General features: G+C 46.2%; 1 protein-coding gene across 4 annotated transcripts; it reads right to left on the bottom strand.

The window, feature by feature from the left end:
- Positions 1 to 7,087: 7,087 nt before the first annotated feature.
- On the bottom strand, positions 7,088 to 15,942 carry CLDND1 (claudin domain containing 1). 4 transcript variants are annotated; one of them, XM_051642335.1, is made up of 7 exons: positions 15,901 to 15,942; positions 15,307 to 15,484; positions 14,992 to 15,195; positions 10,735 to 11,036; positions 9,387 to 9,494; positions 8,934 to 9,071; positions 7,088 to 8,824 (listed from the first exon to the last, which is right to left on the bottom strand). In XM_051642335.1, the coding sequence occupies exons 3-7, from the start codon at positions 15,024 to 15,026 to the stop codon at positions 8,604 to 8,606; spliced, it is 804 nt and encodes a 267-aa protein (XP_051498295.1). In that variant the 5' UTR covers positions 15,027 to 15,195; positions 15,307 to 15,484; positions 15,901 to 15,942; the 3' UTR covers positions 7,088 to 8,603. The 4 variants fall into 4 exon arrangements, with proteins under 4 accessions (XP_051498295.1, XP_051498287.1, XP_051498314.1 ...); XM_051642327.1 differs by lacking the exon at positions 15,901 to 15,942 and having other exon boundaries at positions 15,307 to 15,850; XM_051642354.1 differs by lacking the exons at positions 14,992 to 15,195; positions 15,901 to 15,942 and having other exon boundaries at positions 10,735 to 11,033; positions 15,307 to 15,849.
- Between the last annotated feature and the right edge of the window lie 1,710 nt (positions 15,943 to 17,652).

Here is a 17,652-nt window from a genome sequence, read left to right as displayed (position 1 = left end):
GCTCTGGTGCTCTAAAGGCATTCAGGGCCATAGCTACATGCCCTAACACATTCATGTGCCTCCCATTTCCAATTAGGTTTTTGGACACACCCAACTGGGTGTGTAACAGGGACGTGGACAGACTTAAGGTCTTCTGAGTATGGCTCAAAGTGCCTCTGAAGTGAGAAGCTAGTTTATTTATTGTCATAAAAAAGCTATGAAAGAGGGGAAAACAGAGAAGGAAGAATCAGTGCAGGAGCCGGGAGAAGGAAGCAAGGAGACAGAAGGGAAACGTCTATCACCTGGATGTTGACAATCCTGTCAGCTCACAAAGGTGACTGGAGGTAAGACACACCTGTCTGCTCCAGAACAGGTTTGACTTCTTCTCTCTGTAACACCGTGTTTCCTCATGCTCACCATAGAGGATGCCAGAGGTGCAGCAGCCTCCTCTTCAACCCCAGGGCCACAGGGGAAATCACCAAGCAATGTCCCTGCTGTCCCCTCACATGGTGGATACAGTGGTCTGAGTGCTGTTCCTGCACAGGTCTGCAGTGACTAAAGCAGAATGGTAAGGCTGCTCCAGAACCTGTGACCCACCCTCAGAGGCCACTCATTTCCCACTGCAGCCCATGGCCCCAGCTGCCTCCTCCTGCCACCCAAGCTCTTCCTGCCTCATCTCCCAGTTCAGCACTAGGAGGCAGGGGCGACTCTGCCAGCAGCATCCAGCTTCTGACACCCACTTGTGATGTCCTCCTCATTTGTGGACAATTAATCACTTTCCAGAACTTGACCTTTAGAGAACCCAAGCAGTTCTGGCACTGGGCAGGCACTGTGATTTTATACCACTGCTGCTGTTGTTTTGTAAGTAAACATCAAAATGCAAATGAAACCTAGCTAGCTAAATGGGTCGCTTGAGTGCAAGACAAAAGGGATTTGTCTGCAGAAAACTACTGCAACAGCCCCAGAAAACACACAGAAAGCAGAGCTTATTTCTGGTGAAGATGGACCCCACTCCTCTGTCAACCAAAGCAATTTAATGAGAGTTGGAGAAATGACTTAAGCAAAGTCACAGGGATCACAAAATCACCCAGTTTAAGGTAGGGAATCGGCAGTAGTAAGCGCACATGGTTCAGTGCCCAGCTCAGCCCCAGGAAGGATCAGGAGAGGCTGTGGCACCAGTTCTCCGGTGTCTGCTGTCAGTATCACACACAGTCCAGAAAGGCTCTAGTGGAGCTGAGGCAACACAGAAAATTAGCACCCACTCTGCACTGCCACTCCAGCACACTCCTGGTCTCATCCAGCCAGCACTCCTACCTGCACATCGGTTTGGTGATTAGTGATTTTATCAACGATTAAATCAACATCGGTGTAAACGTATCAGATAGTCAGCTTTGATGCTCTTCACCTGTGTTTGTCACAAGAAAATCCTCTGACAATGAGGGAGGTTTCTCAGTGACTTTACATAGAAACCATTTAATGTAAAAAGCTATTGCCACAGTCAGCCAACAGTGTCAGCTACCAGACTGAAGAGAAATCTCCCAAAAAATCAAAGGTACAAGCCTTTAGCTTGGCCTTAGAGGAAGGACAAATCCATCATTCAGTGCAACACTGATTTGGTAGCACAGCCCAAGAGTATACTCATGGCACATCATGGTTGGACATGTCTGGGAAAGGCTCTAATCACCTTCATACAGTGAGAAGGACACCATATACTGACACTTATAGTTAACACAAGTCTCCAACAGTGAAAGCTCATTGGTATGGAAACATGACAGGGCACTGGCAATGAGCTACACTTCCCCCACTGGGAAGGGTCTGCTTTGGTTCCTCCAGGCAGAGAGTCAAACAGAGGATGGTTCTTCCACAAAAAGACCACGTGCTGCTTCCTCACAGGGCTTTTCCATCTTTCTAACAACAGAGGCATTGTAGTGTAACCCTTTTATCATGAGGATGATAAAAAGGTGAAGTTACAAGGGAGAACGGCCCTCAATCACAGCACAATCAAATTAATGTGCAGCAACACAGACTCACACACATTCAGCTGTGGAAGCTGAATGGAAAAAGGACTGATTGCAAAGGCCCAGACACATGGTAGTCCATAACATGGGACAGAAGTCCTGGCTAACAAAGTGCTCTGGGAACACTCCCTCGTTAATTAATTTTTAAAGGCTATTAAGCATGTTTGGATCAACCTTATTTTTAATAGGTACTCAAAATAACTTAAAAAAATGTATGTCTGATAGTGAGAATTAGTCCAAATTAACAGATGTAAAGGGTAGGTCCATTACAAAGTGACATATGTAAGCTTTCCTCTTCTCTGATAGTGATACAAAATGCATCAGATCATAATCTTCGCAAATATCAAGCTAAAAAGGGATAATGTCCTAAAACCATTTAATGTAAGAAACACTTTAAAAGATGCAGATGAAAGACTTGAGAAAGCTGGAAAAAGAAAGAAAGCCATTAAAAAAACCCACCCATATTATTCTTTTTTTTTAGTAGGACAGCTTTGACTAGGCAATAATTAATTTTAACTAAACAAAAGGTGCTAGTTTTCTTGAAAATTTTCAATCTTCACCTCAGAAAACCCAAACCTAGAGAGCACAGAATCATAGATGCTTGGATCCTCTGCAAAAATCAATTATAATTGCCTTCACCCTTGTTTGTACACAGAAAGCAGGAAGCACAGAGACATCTGACATGTATTGCTCTAACTGGATCAATAAATAAACCACTGTCCCTATGATTATTTTTAAAAGTAGTAATTTTAGAAGAGAAGAGGAGAGAGAGGAGTAGAATACATTAGTTCTGACAGATTTCTTCAGCAGTCGTTGGTTTGCATAAAGGCTTGGCATAGATCAGTAAGCAGAAAGGTGCTTGTTAAGTGTAATTCAGCATATGGCTTTTAGTGCCATATCTAGACACCTAGAGAGTCTTCCAGTTAGGAAGCTGTCATGTATCTGACTGCAACTTGAACAAAGGCTTCACTTTACACTCAGTAGTTTGGAAAGTCGTAGTTTAAAAATATAGGGCAGGAGTAATATTCCACAGCAAAGAAGAGTCAGCAGCAAACATCCCAACTTTTGATCTTTTCCTATTAGAAACCAGATTATAAAGAAGCTCTATAACACAAAACTCCATCTATTCCTCGGGGGGGGGAAGCTTCAAAATGTTACCCTCTTTCTGTTATGACAGACAATCTACTGAAGCAGGAAATACACATAGATAGAGGTGGACAGTCAGTCCAAGATTTAAAGATGACAAGCTGCTGACATTTCAGATTTTCTCTTTGACTAGCAGGTACACACAATGCTAGTGAGCAGGGAGGAGCTTTTCAGAAGCCACTGAATCACGGAACCACAGAACTGCAAGAGACACACTGCAAGCTGGCACGTAACACACAACCTAAGTGACAAAGAAATAGAAAACCCCCAAACAAACCCAAACACCTTTCTCAAAAAAACACTTCAGAGCATTTTAGATGAGGAGAGAGAAGGCATTTCATTATCACCACAGTAAAAAGACTGCAACAGACCTTCCATGAGGAAATGACCACCTGGCCAGCACATAATAACAGTAGGAAAACTAGACTACTACATGTAGTTTCTGGCACAACAAGTAAGAAGGCCCTGTTGAGTCATCCAAGGCTCTGCTATCACTTCCACCCACAACATGTCACACCTCTCCAAAGTGGCAAACTGTCCCCTTCACGCAACAAAGAAATGTTCTGTGATTGCTCTATATTGGTTTTTTTTTATTATTTAAAGTCATGGAATGGGATTGACTATTCTCCAGTTTTCAGCAATCTCTCCTCTTATTGCAGTGGGAGCTGTCTACAGCCACGATAATGACACCCCTCTTTGTAGCTTCATTGACCAGCCCCTTCTTAGAGCCATTTGGAAGGGGGAGAAGAAGACAGGGAAAATGTCACTTCAAGGAAAAAAAGAAGAAAAGGCTGCTACCGTGCAGCTTTCTGCTAGCCCTGCTTTCCTAGAGATTTCACAGGAAAAGAAGCCCAAGTTTGCAAAGAAAAAACATTGTCATATAGGGGCATGTTTGAAAGCCAAATGCAGCCTGCCCACCTCAGATTCAGAGGACAGAACTCGTATGGGCTTCTCATAGCAGCAGCTACCTTTGCTTTGTTGGCTACACAGCACCACACCAGGAGTTCATGCTGGAGTAGAGGGAGCTTGCTCCCATGTGGTGTCAAGAGTCCTTGGTTCTCACATTCCGACTGGATTCTGACTCCTCTTCTTTTGTTTCTCCTCTTCCTTTGATATGCCCTCTACTATCTTTCACAGGCCCACACAACAGCGTTAGAGATGGGTGCCACTTCCCCTGTCCTCACAGACACACAAACACATGCCATTTTGCATGTATGTTAATCTCAGCACGTGTATCTGGAATGATACGGATTCGATGGATCAACCACTCATTGGGTAAGGAACTGGCAGGATGGTCACACTCAGAGAATGGTGATCAATGGCTTGATGTCCAGATGGAGACCTGTGACAAGTGGTGTTTCTCAGGGGACGGTACTGGGAATGGTGCTGTTTAACATCTTTGTCAGCAACATGGACAGTGGGATTGAGTGCACCCTCAGCAAGTTTGCTGGTGACACCAAATCGTGTGGTGAGGTCAACACACTGGAGGGAAGGGAGGCCATCCAGAGGGACCTTGACAGGCTTGAGAAATGGGCTCTTGCAAACTGCATGAAGTTCAAGAGCAAGGTCCTGCATCTGGGTGAGGACAATCCCAAGCACAAATACAGGCTGGGTGGAAAATGGATAAAAAACAGACCAGAGAAGAAGGCCTTAGGGGTGATGGTGGACAAGAAGCTCAACATGAGCCAGCAATGTGTGCTTCCACCCCAGAAAGCCAGCTGTGTCCTGGACTGCATCAAAACCAGTGTGGCCCATCAAGGGAGGTGATTCTCCTCCTTTACTCAAACTCTCATGAGACCCCACCTGGAGTACTGTGTCCAGTTCTGGAGCCCCCAAGATAAGAAGGACGTGGAGGTCCCGAATAAAGTCCAGAGGAGGGCCACGGAGATGATCTGAGGGCTGGAGCACCTCTCCTACAAAGACAAGGTGAAACAGCTTGAGAAGGCACTGGGGGGACCTCCTAGCAGCCTTCCAGTACCTGAAGGGGGGCTACAGAAAAGCTGGGCAGCGGCTTTTTCAAGGACTTGTAGTGATATTACAAGGGTAATGGCTTTAAACTGGAAGAGGGGAGATTTAGGCTAGACACTGGGAGGAAATTCTTTACTGTAAGGGTGGCAAGACACTGAAACAGGTTGCTCAGGGAGGTTGTGGCTGCCCCATCCCTGGAAGTGTGCAAGTCCAGGTTGGATGAGGTTTTGAGCAATCTGATCTAGTGGGAGGTGTCCCTGCCCATGCAGAGGGGCTGGAACTAGATGATCTTTAAGGCCCTTTCCAATCCAAACCATTCTATGATTCTATTATCTGCCTTATCCCTTCCTCAACACTGAACCAGCATCAGTAAACATCTCTCATGGTCAGACCACAAAATACTGAGGAACACAAATCAGCCTTTGATCTCACTGCTTTCTTTCACAGTTGGAACACTCTTCACTTTGCAGAGCAAGGGTGTCCGCATTTGCATTTATGTATGTGACTTCAAACATGAACACAGAGGCCTCAAACTTCTCTTGAAAGCAGCCAATGGCTGACTGTGGCATGAGGATCTACTGGTGTGAAGGGCCTGTACCACACATTCTGGGTCAAGATCTGTTATCTGTTAGTGTGCTTAATAGTTTCTCTTTTATAGAATTACTCCATCCTCTCAGTGTGTACCATTTTTCTGCTCTCCTCCAACACCATTTAGTGGACCCAAGCCAGTGGACCAAGAACTCTTCTTGCTCCCTTTACACCTTGAGCAAACAGTTATAAAGCAAAATGGCTACAGACAGATTCATCACCTCAGACAATGGAGAGGACTAGCCCTCTTTCTGAATGAAATCTGCTTCTCACTGAAATCCATCCTGATGAACAAATCTTTACAACAGGAGTGAAGGCAAAAAACCCCAAAACCCTGAAAAGTGACCCTCATTTTAGTTAAATGGTCCAAATCACTGATCAATTAAAGCCTATTTTCTTCATTTCAGGGCAGAGAAAACCAGCAGCATTCATCTGAGATGCAGAAAAAAACAGCTAATCTTGTTTTTGCTGATACTTAAAATGATCAAGAGAGGACTGACAGCACTTCTAACATTGCATTTTCTCTCCATAAGAATCCTTTTGGAAGCAAGAATATTAAAAAACTGAGATTTACACTTTAGAAAAATAGGTGCTGATACAAGATGAGAGAGCAAGTGCACAGGATTACTCTGATTACTGTGATTACTCTGCCAGCTCCTGAAAGAAGACAAAAAAACCAAAGCAACAACCAAACTATGCTAGATAAAACAATAGCAGTGTTTTCTCTCCAAATGCAGAATAGCACCTTCCAGTCCTTTTGACCTTAGCTGAAGCTTGTGTGCCCCAGTATTTCTGACAAATGAGGAACGAGACCAGCTGAGCAGTTAGGCCTTATCAGGCCTAAGTCAGAGATAACTAACAGCTCTGCAGAAGCACCGTATTGGTACGTATGAGCAGCAAGGATTTTCATTTACCCTCAGATACTGCACAAAAATACCACATCCCTCTCACAGGGTTAGGATGAGCCCAGACATTGTAGACAGGGAAAGCAGCTGTTTTAGAAGGAAAGGTGAAAAATAACTCAACAGCAGGAGAAAGAGGATTATCTTGAACAGCCCACCGCTGCTTTTTCAGTGATCCTGGTTTTCACCATCATCCTTGTTTCATTTTGTAAAGATACAAATGATAATGATCAAAGGAGAAGTAGGTTGATCTGTATCACAAACATGACCAAAAAAATAAATACTACTAGCAGATATCCCTGATCTTCAGGCAACTAGTGATGAGGGCTGTTTGCTGACCCAGCAAACAGCCTACTGAAAAAAAACCAAACACAACAAAACCAAAAGCACAAAACAAAATAAAAAACCAGCCATGAGACAAAAATGCATATTCTGTGTCATTCTCATCAAAAGTATCTCAAAGAATCCTTGCCATGACAGACATACTCATTTTGCCAGGATTTATTTCTTCTAAAACATACTTTTTATATTAAGCATGGAGTAAGGAAATGAGGGGAGTTAAGGCCTCAGAATTAAACAATTTAATCGAAAAAAACAATGTTCCAAGACAAGACATGCCACGCAGTCTGGCTAAAGTTGCAGTTATTTATAGGAAACACATACAGAAGTTGAGAACTAATTAGAAATTATGGGGTGTTACACCCTCTGATGATGAGCAGGAAAAAATGTAAAGTTAGCAGGAGCCCAAGAAATTAATAGTAATAAAAAATAATCTAACCAAACATCTTTGTTTCTAGTGACATTTCCCTGAAAGCAGAGAACAATCCAGACATTTGCTTTTCTCTCCCCAAGTAAAATTCACTTCAGACCATTTCCTAACCCTCCCATCAGATGCATGCAATGCTGAAAATGTCTAATTTTTAAACATTATTATTTCATTTAATTAATAGGCTTGGGACAAGATGGGAAAAGAGCACCACCTTTTTAAAAAACCCTGTTGTGTGCTATATAGGATAAATAGGTGAGTTTTAAAAAAAGTTAAGTTTATATATATACACATATACACACATACACTAAACTAAATTAAAAACAAAAAACTTGTGAGGGGTCATCTTCAACACAGGTAGAGGGAAGCCTTATTTCACAGTAAGCAGAAACATCACAAGTTAAAATTTGAGTGCACGATCATATGTAGTGCAGATACAAACTAGCCTGGGTCCTGGAAGCAGTGTAGCTAGAGCAGCACAAAGCTCCACATGGGCCAACTTACCCACTCCTCAGCAAAGGCCAAGCACAGAGTCTGCATTCAGGATGGTGTGCTGGGCAGGCACTCCCACAGCCCGCTGTTCTGCCTGCATCAGTTTTGGCAGAAGCCACAAAAAGTAGCGAAGTAGTGAGAATAAGAGACCCAAAGTGAAGCTACAGGACTGATTTAGCTACAGTATTTCCATAACAGAGGTTTCTGAGTTCCCCCATGTCTCTTGGGTGGTCTCCATAGGTACTGTCTGCTCGGGTCACACAGCAGACAGCTCCTGATTTTTTATTATTTGTGCACTGTGATCCCCATTCTTGCCTATCTGCATCTTTTCTTTTCCTATCTGCATCCTCTCTTTTCCTACCTCTCTTCTGCCCCACGACACCACTCCTACTTCCTCCAGGCTGACGGGGTCATAAAATTAAGAAGGGGCACATACACCTAACCAAGGGAATATTCACCACCTAAATGAGGCTTAAAAATAATAATTCTTAAAAAAAACAACCACCAAAAAAACAAAACAAAAAAACCCCCACAATTTAAAAACACGTTCAAGTTCTGCAGACTTTGGGCAGAGTCTGGTCATTTAGCCCCAAGGTCTTTGTCTTCAGGGCCTGTGGGCTAAATTGTCTCAACTGGTGAGAAGCACACAGTACAAGGTAAAATTCTGACTATAAGAAACAAAAGTAGTAAGGGCTGGGGGAGAAGGGGCTAAAACCTGGAAACCTAATACTGGATTAGCAGCACTTATGCCACACGGTAGGCTTTCAAGAGAGTGAATTCCTTTCTGTTGGTGCGAGCCGCCCAGATGAAAAGAGCAGCTGCCATGAACTGCAAAGGTGCCGAGACACAGGCCAGGCAGAAGGACCAGCCAAATTCACCCCTCACATCATCAGGCAGGGGCAGCTTCTTATGGAGCAGCTTAATCCCAGCTACATAGCAGCCAACCAGGCCCAGTGTGCAGAGCCCTGGGGAAGGAAGCAGAAAAGCACAGTGAGCTCAACTTCGAAGTGCTCTGGCTGTCGCTATGAGCTTCTGGAGGAGGGAGGGTCAGGTGGTGGGTGGCAGGAGACTTACCTGCTAGGAAGTGGAGGACTCCGGTGGCAATGGCAGGGTAAAGGCTGCGACAGGCACAAGCACAGAGCCCAATCAGAGCCCCAAAGCACATGAGGCCAAGGCTGACAAAGGGCAGGAGAAATTGCAACCGCCAGAGATCTGCAGGTGAAAAACATACAAAACAAGTTCGCTAAAGATGTGCTGGAAACTGATCTTCTCCCACCACCTTATATTCCCTTCTGCCCACACTGCTTCATTTGTTAACTCCCATATTCTTGTTCATATTCATGGACAAAACCATGCTAAAGCATTTACGTTTTTCTTTTCAAAATTTACCTACACACTCTGCTACTGTGAAGGGTAAAAAAAAAAAGTAGAACAAGATACAGATGCTTCCCTCACTAGTGACTGTATTTGAGAAATATCTTTTTTGTCACACTACTTGTTTACCTGCCAGAAGTGGAATACACTTACAAGTTCGATTCAAATCCGTGCCACTGTTGTGATTTCCAGGCTCTACGTACTTTTCCATAAACTGATCAGAGAGGGAAAAACTGATGCAGTTTGTAGTCATGTCAGCTTCTGGGGGGAGGGGAAAGAAAAAAATACCATTAGGTGTCTCCCTCCTATTCTCCCCTTCCAATTCCTCCTTTCCCAACCATTTAAGCTGAGAAGCTCCTCAGAGAAAAAAAATTGAGAGACAAAACATTTTAGAGAAAAAAAATTACCTCTCAAACCAGATTTGATGCCCTATCATAAAGTAATTAGCATGACGTAATTACTACAACAAGGGGCAGCATTCAAACTGGCAGAATTTTCCAACTTTACCTGGATTATCCACAGAGAAGTGTGTCATGCTTGCCAGACTGGGAAAGAAGTGTGGCATGTGATGTTCAACTATATGGGTACATATTACAGGCAAGTCCCATAACTGAGCTGCACTTATCTCCATGTGCAGGATGTAGTAAGATTCTACATTCTTACTGAACTCTCCATTCAAATACATGGTAGGAAGGACTATTTAAAAAACATAAAATACTTGGTTTCTAATCTTAAATGTTTTCTCTTTTACCCCTCAGATTTTGCTTTGAAAGTGCTATTGAGCAGAGCTGGTTTAAGTGTCTTCCAGAATAAGTGTTTTCATTTTAAAAAAGGAAAGAAAAAAAAAAGTATTTAATGTGACATTTTTCTGCAGAAAAAGTGTTTGAAAGTACATTTTTTTCTAAGAGGGTTGAAAACAAAGGGCTTCACAAACACAGTATGTGTCCAAAATCTACTCTGAAGCAATTAAAATAATTGCTCACTGCACTTTTGTAGCCCCCAATCATTGTGAAAAGAAGAATACAAACATTCTACATCCAGCACTAGGAGTGCAAAATGTGCTAATGCCACAGTGGGACATTTGTGACATGGGAGCAAAATTAATGACTACTAAAAGGAGCAATTGCTCCTTTTATAAAGTGGTATCTTTATTGCATTCTTGGATCCCAGGACCTCTTCTAAAACAGTGACTGGCAGAGCAACAATAACTGTACTCCCAGCTGGACAGCAGATGCAAAAGAAAATGAAATTACACCAGAGCAAATTTAGATCAAGTATTGTGTGTCAAATCCAGAGCACTGTCAAATCTGTAGCCCTGACACACACAGACCATTTTGCCTTTCAATTCTTTCGAAGTTTAGACTGTCTTTATTAAAAAAACACCACCACATAAGCTAGAAATAAGCCTTCTGGAAGAATAAAGCAGCATGAATATGTTCTGAGGAAGTTATCACGCACCACCCCAGGCAAGCTAGGGCAGTGTTAACTGCTCCAGAGGTACCTGGTGGGCTGTACCAGTGAGAGTTTTTGGGCACAGTGATACACCTCCGCCACAGTCCAACCGTGCCGTTGCACCGGAAAAGCGTATCTGTGTAGGTCTTCTCATCTGCATCTTCGCTGATAAATTCCTCCCAGATGCTCCTACCAGCTTCACTGATGTTCTCAGCTGGGGACAGGGTGTGGTATTCGTACCAAAAGTCAGTGCCAATGGAAGCTGCCATATAGATGGTGGAGATGAGGCTGAGAACGCAGGCAATGACGAGCGCTGTGGCAAAACGGTTATCCATCATTGCACGCCTGCTGCTGAAAGGAAAGAGATGCCCAAGTCACTCCTCTGACAGTAAAAGCAAAGTTAACCCTACTAGTGTCAAACTCATGACATCATTCCTCTCACACAACGTCCCTTCAGGATATGCACGTCTTCCAACATGCTGGAATTCAAAGGAACACTGCAAGTCTACAACTCAGTGTCAGCTGGATCTGGGAGTTCAAGGCATGGGTATTGCCCTCCTCCCAGCCATGCTCTGCTGCCTGCTCTCCCCCCAAGACAGCAACTGGCAGAGCAACAGCAACTCTGTCCCCAGAGCAGATGGCACAGCTCACTGCCATGAGTGATCCTGTCCGTAGGGAATGACCGAGAATGCATCCACAGTGCCCAGGCAGAAGACTTATCTTTCCTTAAGAGATTACCAAGGATAGGTTTTATTTTTAGCCTGCGATCCCGTACGGCTTTCACAGCTTGTGTTTGCAGCAAGGAAAAGAACCACAAGCATGCCAAAAAAAGCTCTTCCAGACTATTCACAAAGGATAGCCATGCCAAGGTGCCAAAATGCCTTTAGCGAAGTAGAGAATTGTATCTAGGCACTAAAGACAGAACAGGAAGCACTGAAAGACAAATCTGCAAATGACAAATACTGCAATAATGCCACATGTACTGTGGTATTTCTGAAGAACTAAAACAACTAAGGGAGGAGGGTGCCCTGTTCCATGGGAACAGGATGACAGGAGCTTTCAAAACTGAAGGGCCCCCATGAGCTGGCATGAGGACCGTGCTCTGGCTCCCTGTATTAGGGGTCATTCATGCTCTCCTTTGCACTGTCATACACACAAATAGCATAAATTCAGGGTCAGAGGAGGCATGGGAAAACACAGATACCACACATGCTTGTGCTCTGGACAGTACTGTGACCTTAATAAGCAATTGATTGCTAATACATGGAATGTTTTGTAGATACTGCAATACATCAGAGGACTCACACATGCCTGTCATTTCTCATACATTTTCTGTGCTTGATTAAATTTATGGATTATGATCAATCAGGCTTGACAGATTTGCAAAAAAAATAATCAATTGGAGTTAACTTAGCAACTCGAGCTAGTCTGGTTACATGAGCTACCATCTAATCAGCTCTTGTCTGTTGCTTTTTCTATCTCACTTCTCCCACATACTTCGATCAAAGTACTTTGGGCTAGTTTCTTGGCAACTGAATGAACTGCAACTGGAAACAGCAAATGCCTTAAAACAAGATTCACAAGGAAAAACAGGAGCTCCCAAGTCAGACCTGCCAATAATAAATTTTGAACTATGAAACAAGGTGCAAATTAAAGCAGGGAGTTTCAAAGGCATCAATACTTGCTGCTAAGAATGCCGCCCTTATTTCTTTTCCCTCTCATCTACTCCTTTATTTGGTTGAAACTGGCTAACAGGGCTGGGGAGGAGAGATAATGTGTACCCGTATCATGCCCTACGCTTAATTTTCATATTCAAGGAGGGGTATTACAGAGAGTATGCCTCATTTAACTACATCCTTAGCAACAAGCAAGAATAGAATTGATTTTTTGTGGACAAGCAGCACCCATTTAAAGTACTACAAAGTTTGCATACCACAACTGTAATCAAGTAACAATCCACAGGTTGAGAACTTTTAAAGGCTAGGACAAATATTGAGAGGGAGAAAACACTGTACATGGGCTTATTTATCCAGCAGAGACAGAATCCAGTCCAGACTTGAAAGCAAATACTCTATGCAATGTTTAATTCTTGGTTTTGTACTTCCATGCTCCTTTGATATCCTACCATCTAGCTCAAGGTATACAGGACACTGGATGAGCTGAACACAGAAAGTTCCTGCATAGGACTGACCTCACTATTCATCCCCACTGTGGGATTGCCTCCCCTTCAGAAGCTTTTCACAAAGCAAACAGGGCAAGTGGCATCTCCAGGACCAAAGCTGTGCTGCCCAGCTCCTGCCCACCTAAGCTCAAAGCTGAGTAGATCCTCTGGGAACTCACTCTCTTGGGCAATCAGCAGAACAAGCAGGCAAGCAGGCTAGTCTGGATTTTCCACTATATTGCAGTCACCTTCACTGCAAGAGGAACCCTCTGTCACAGACTGCTCTTTAGAAAGGGCTCTCTCTGGAAGGAGGAATGGCAACTGACAAGCTCCACCATCAGAGCAGTGTTTGGAGAAAAAGAACATGAGTAGGACGTTATTGGGCCATTGGTTTGCTACTATTGCTTTTTAATATAAATGCTTACAATAACAAAGTTCTATCAACCTTGTACCTAACATACAGAAAGGCAGAAAACAACTGGCTCAAAAATCTTACTTTCTGATACAACATCCCTGCTGTCAGCTGTAGAACACGGGTGCTGGAAATACCCCTACAAGAGCATCATTAAAACACAACGTCTGGCCAGCCTCTGAGACCTGGCACACAGTGGACCTGGTAGAGTTGATATCGGCTGGCAACCAAGAGCAGCTCACAAGCAAAATGAAGGGTTAAACATTAAATAGTAAATAAAGCACTGCCCAGTGTTCATTACCCACTTGGTAAAAGAGACATGGCTATTGACTGATGTCCTTGTAATGCACAGCTCCAGGCAGAAGGAGAAAGCAGCTGCCGTGGCTACTGTCCCCAAAATCTAGCAAGTGGCCGTGTGTGGCATTTGTCCCAGAAACAAGACACATGGATTTTCAGCATGGACAAGACAGTGCCAATGTAAGAGCACATCCCCAATTCCTTATAATACAGGAATATTATTATTATATATAATATTTAATGTATGATAATATATTATACTACTTATAACTACTCTTTTCAGTAGTTCCCAGTGACAGGACGAGGGGCAATGGGCGCAAGCTGGAACAGAGGAAGTTCCATGTAAATATGAGAACAATTTCTTTATGGTGAGGGTGAGAGAGCACTGCAACAGGCTGCCCAAGGAGGTTGTGGAGTCCCCTTCCCTGGGAATATTCAAGACCCACCTGGATGCAGTCCTGTGGAATTGTGCTCTAGGCAATCCTGCTTTAGTGGGGGAGCTGGACTAGATGATCTCTAGAGGTCCCTTCCAACTTTGACAATTCTGTGATTCCATAATTCCTTACTTACAGAAGAGATGAAGAACTTTACAACACCTTAGGCAGATTTTGAACTAGAAGTTCTTCCTGACACACTTTAGTAGGCTTGACTGCCCTGCTCATTCACTGTGCATACCCACTGTCTCTTCATTTACAGTAGAAAATCCCTATTTAAACAAGGCGTCTTTTGCTCTGTTGGAGAGAACCATCCTTCCAGCCCCAGGCAGAGCTCAAGGGGGTACAGTAGTCAGTAATAAATAGTTACCAGAGAAGCCCATGAAGAAAGACACTGCACGTTTATAAGATTATGCCACACTCTGCAGAAGGTTCTACGCAGAACAATATGTAGGAAGTACCTAAGAGTATAGAAATAAGCTTACTTACCAAAAAATAACATTACTGCTACCGAAGATGACATTAGTTACAAAGACTGATAACGAAGAGAAACGCTTCACCTTTACTGGATGTCAGAACCTTCATTGTTTTTACAAAAGGTTTGTTCATATGGCACTGCCAGCACATTTTGTTCTTATTTTAACAGTGGAAGCTATTTCAAACAAGTTATGTCTGAAACTAAACTATGCAATGAACATAACACAACACATGGCAGTAGTAAATAGGCACTCCAGCAGAAGTGCTTCACAGGATCCTGCAATTCTGCTAATTTTTTAAAGAAGTGAGACATGTAAAAATTTCAAAGCCCCAGCTCATAAAAGAGAAGGCAAAGGCCAAACTAGCAGCAACATTTAAAGGAATGGCTAGATGTATGCACTTCATAGAAGGGGGGGAAAGGACAAGTCAGTGGACCTGAAAAAGCACAAAACAGCACAAAAGCAAGTATTCTGGCAAAAAATCAACTGTCAGACCGGAGAACGGATACGCATTTTAAGAACTTACTGTTCCATGGCAGAAGGGAATACCGAAACAGGCATATTTTTATCTTGTGGCAGCCATCACTCTCTTCAGTCATCAGCGGGCCACCACATTCAAGGAAGTCCTTTCACCTGGCATCTCAAGACCAAGGCTGCATTTGCCAGCATGTCCTCAGAAAACATGCTTGTGATCTGACTGCTCTTTGGGAAAGCAGAATAGGCAGAAGGCCTAGAAGAAGGTGTAAATGTGGGGAGAGGGCTGGCAATGCTGCGGAACAGGATCCTCCTTTTAATGCTCAGGGAAACCGAGGGTTAGGAAAGAATGCTATCACTTTTTTACCTTGGGAGGTCCTCAGAGTCCCACAGGATACACAGGTCCAATGGTCCCCGGTCACTTCAGACACACAGTGTTGCTTGTGTCCCGGTGTAAGCATGAAGCACGAAACGCAAACTTCCTATTTCCCGTGCCTGTTCCATTCATTCAGTTTCTTCACCACCACCAGTCCACAAAAAGCGATCTAGAAGTAGAAAGCAACCCACACGGTTTGAGATCATCACTTCATTTTGAGATGATCAGAAGTCTCCCCGCGTTACTCATTAAGAAAAGGGGCGGGGGCGCTGAAAAAGACGGCAAGAGTCCTCAGGCCGGGCCCCACGGGACCAACCCAGCGGACGGGCAGCTGCCAGGCTAAGTGACCCGGTGAACGGCTCCGGGAAACCGGGAGTCTCAGCTGGCGGCCGAGGCTGGCCGAGGCCCGGCGCTTCACCCCTCGCCGCCCGGGCCAGGCACAAGAAGCCAGGCCCGCCCCGGCCCCCCAGGCCACAGCCCTGCCGGGGGGGGAGCGGCCGCCGGGCGAGCACAGCCCCGCAGCGCCCCCGCCCCCTCCCCCCAGCAACCGCCCCTCCCAACGGCCACAACCGGCCCCGCACCCACCGTGCCCCGCACCCCGCCTCGGCCCCACCGCGCCGCTTCCGCCCCGCCCCGCCCGGCGCGGGGCACGCCGGGAGATGTAGTTCTCCCGCCCTTCCCCGGGAGCTTCCCGACGCCGCGGCCGCACGGCACCATGGGAGCTGTAGTCCTCCGCCGCCGTCAGCACCGCGCCTCCTCCGCACCCTGCCTCGCACCGCGCTTCCGCCCTCCCTCCCGCACCCTCCGCACCCTGCCTCGCACCTCCTCCCTCCTGCACCCTGCCTCTCACCGCGCCTCCTCCCTCCCTCCCGCACCCTCCGCACCCTGCCTCGCACCTCCTCCCTCCCGCACCCTCCGCACCCTGCCTCGCCTCGCACCTTCGCCCTCCCTCCCGCACCCTCCGCACCCTGCCTCGCACCTCCTCCCTCCCGCACCCTGCGCACCCTGCCTCTCACCGCGCCTCCTCCCTCCCTCCCGCACCCTCCGCATCCTGCCTCGCACCTCCTCCCTCCCGCACCCTGCCTCGCACCGCGCCTCCTCCCTCCTGCACCCTCTGCATCCTGCCTCGCACCTCCGCCCTCCCGCACCCTCCGCACCCTGCCTCGCACCTCCTCCCTCCCGCACCCTGCCTCTCACCGCGCCTCCTCCCTCCCTCCCGCACCCTCCGCATCCTGCCTCGCACCTCCTCCCTCCCGCACCCTCCGCACCCTGCCTCGCACCGCGCCTCCTCCCTCCCTCCCGCACCCTCTGCATCCTGCCTCGCACCTCCTCCCTCCCGCACCCTCCCGCACCCTGCCTCGCACCGCGCCTCCTCCCTCCCTCCCGCACCCTCTGCATCCTGCCTCGCACCTCCTCCCTCCCGCACCCTCCCGCACCCTGCCTCGCACCGCGCCTCCTCCCTCCTGCACCCTCCGCACCCTGCCTCGCACCGCGCCTCCCCCCTCCCGCACCCTCCGCACCCTGCCTCGCCTCGCACCTCCTCCCTCCCGCACCCTCCGCACCCTGCCTCGCACCGCGCCTCCTCCCTCCCTCCCGCACCCTCTGCATCCTGCCTCGCACCTCCTCCCTCCCGCACCCTCCGCACCCTGCCTCGCACCGCACCTCCTCCCGCAGGAGGCCCGACGCTGGTCGATGCCGAAACCGCACTTGGTCGCTTGGGAATGTGGAGTCCCGGTCCCAGCGTATCTGCTGTAGTGGCCACGCGTGGGGAGAGAAACAGAAAACCACTCACTTTGTCAACTCTCATTTCAGTAATTTCTGTCCTTCGGTCTCCCCCCAGGGCCATAAGGTTCACGTTTCTTAATTTTTCGCTCGATTTCCTGTGAAAATGGTGACGGGATATCCTGACTGAATGGCATGGGAAAACAAGCAGTAAGGAAAAACAGTATTTAGTGAAAAGAAAATTCAACCCCACTGGCTCCGTGCTCCAAATCGGGTGCTTCTCCCACCCCTTGTACACATACCCCCACAAATTACGAGGGGACTCTTAAAAGTGGATAAAAACTCCCAAGTCAAGAGACCACCACACCCAGTTTTGATTTTATCAGCCTCCAAGCCAGCAAACAAACACTCCGAAAAAACAGAATCGTGTCCAAGGTTTTCACATCTCTGAGAACTTCTGGGGAATGTCCCTGTCCAACTCCTCTCCCAGAGCAGTCAGCAAGCATTTTTGCAGTGAGATAAGGATGGCAAAGGTGAAAACAGCAATACACAAAACTTCTCTTAGTGCAAAAAATTATATATTTTTATTAAAAAAAATTATAAAATTCTATTTTA

Source organism: Apus apus, chromosome 1 (assembly GCF_020740795.1).
Source record: "Apus apus isolate bApuApu2 chromosome 1, bApuApu2.pri.cur, whole genome shotgun sequence".
In the NCBI taxonomy this organism is placed as follows: Eukaryota; Metazoa; Chordata; class Aves; order Apodiformes; family Apodidae; genus Apus; species Apus apus.
This window is presented reverse-complemented; position numbering and strand designations above follow the sequence as displayed.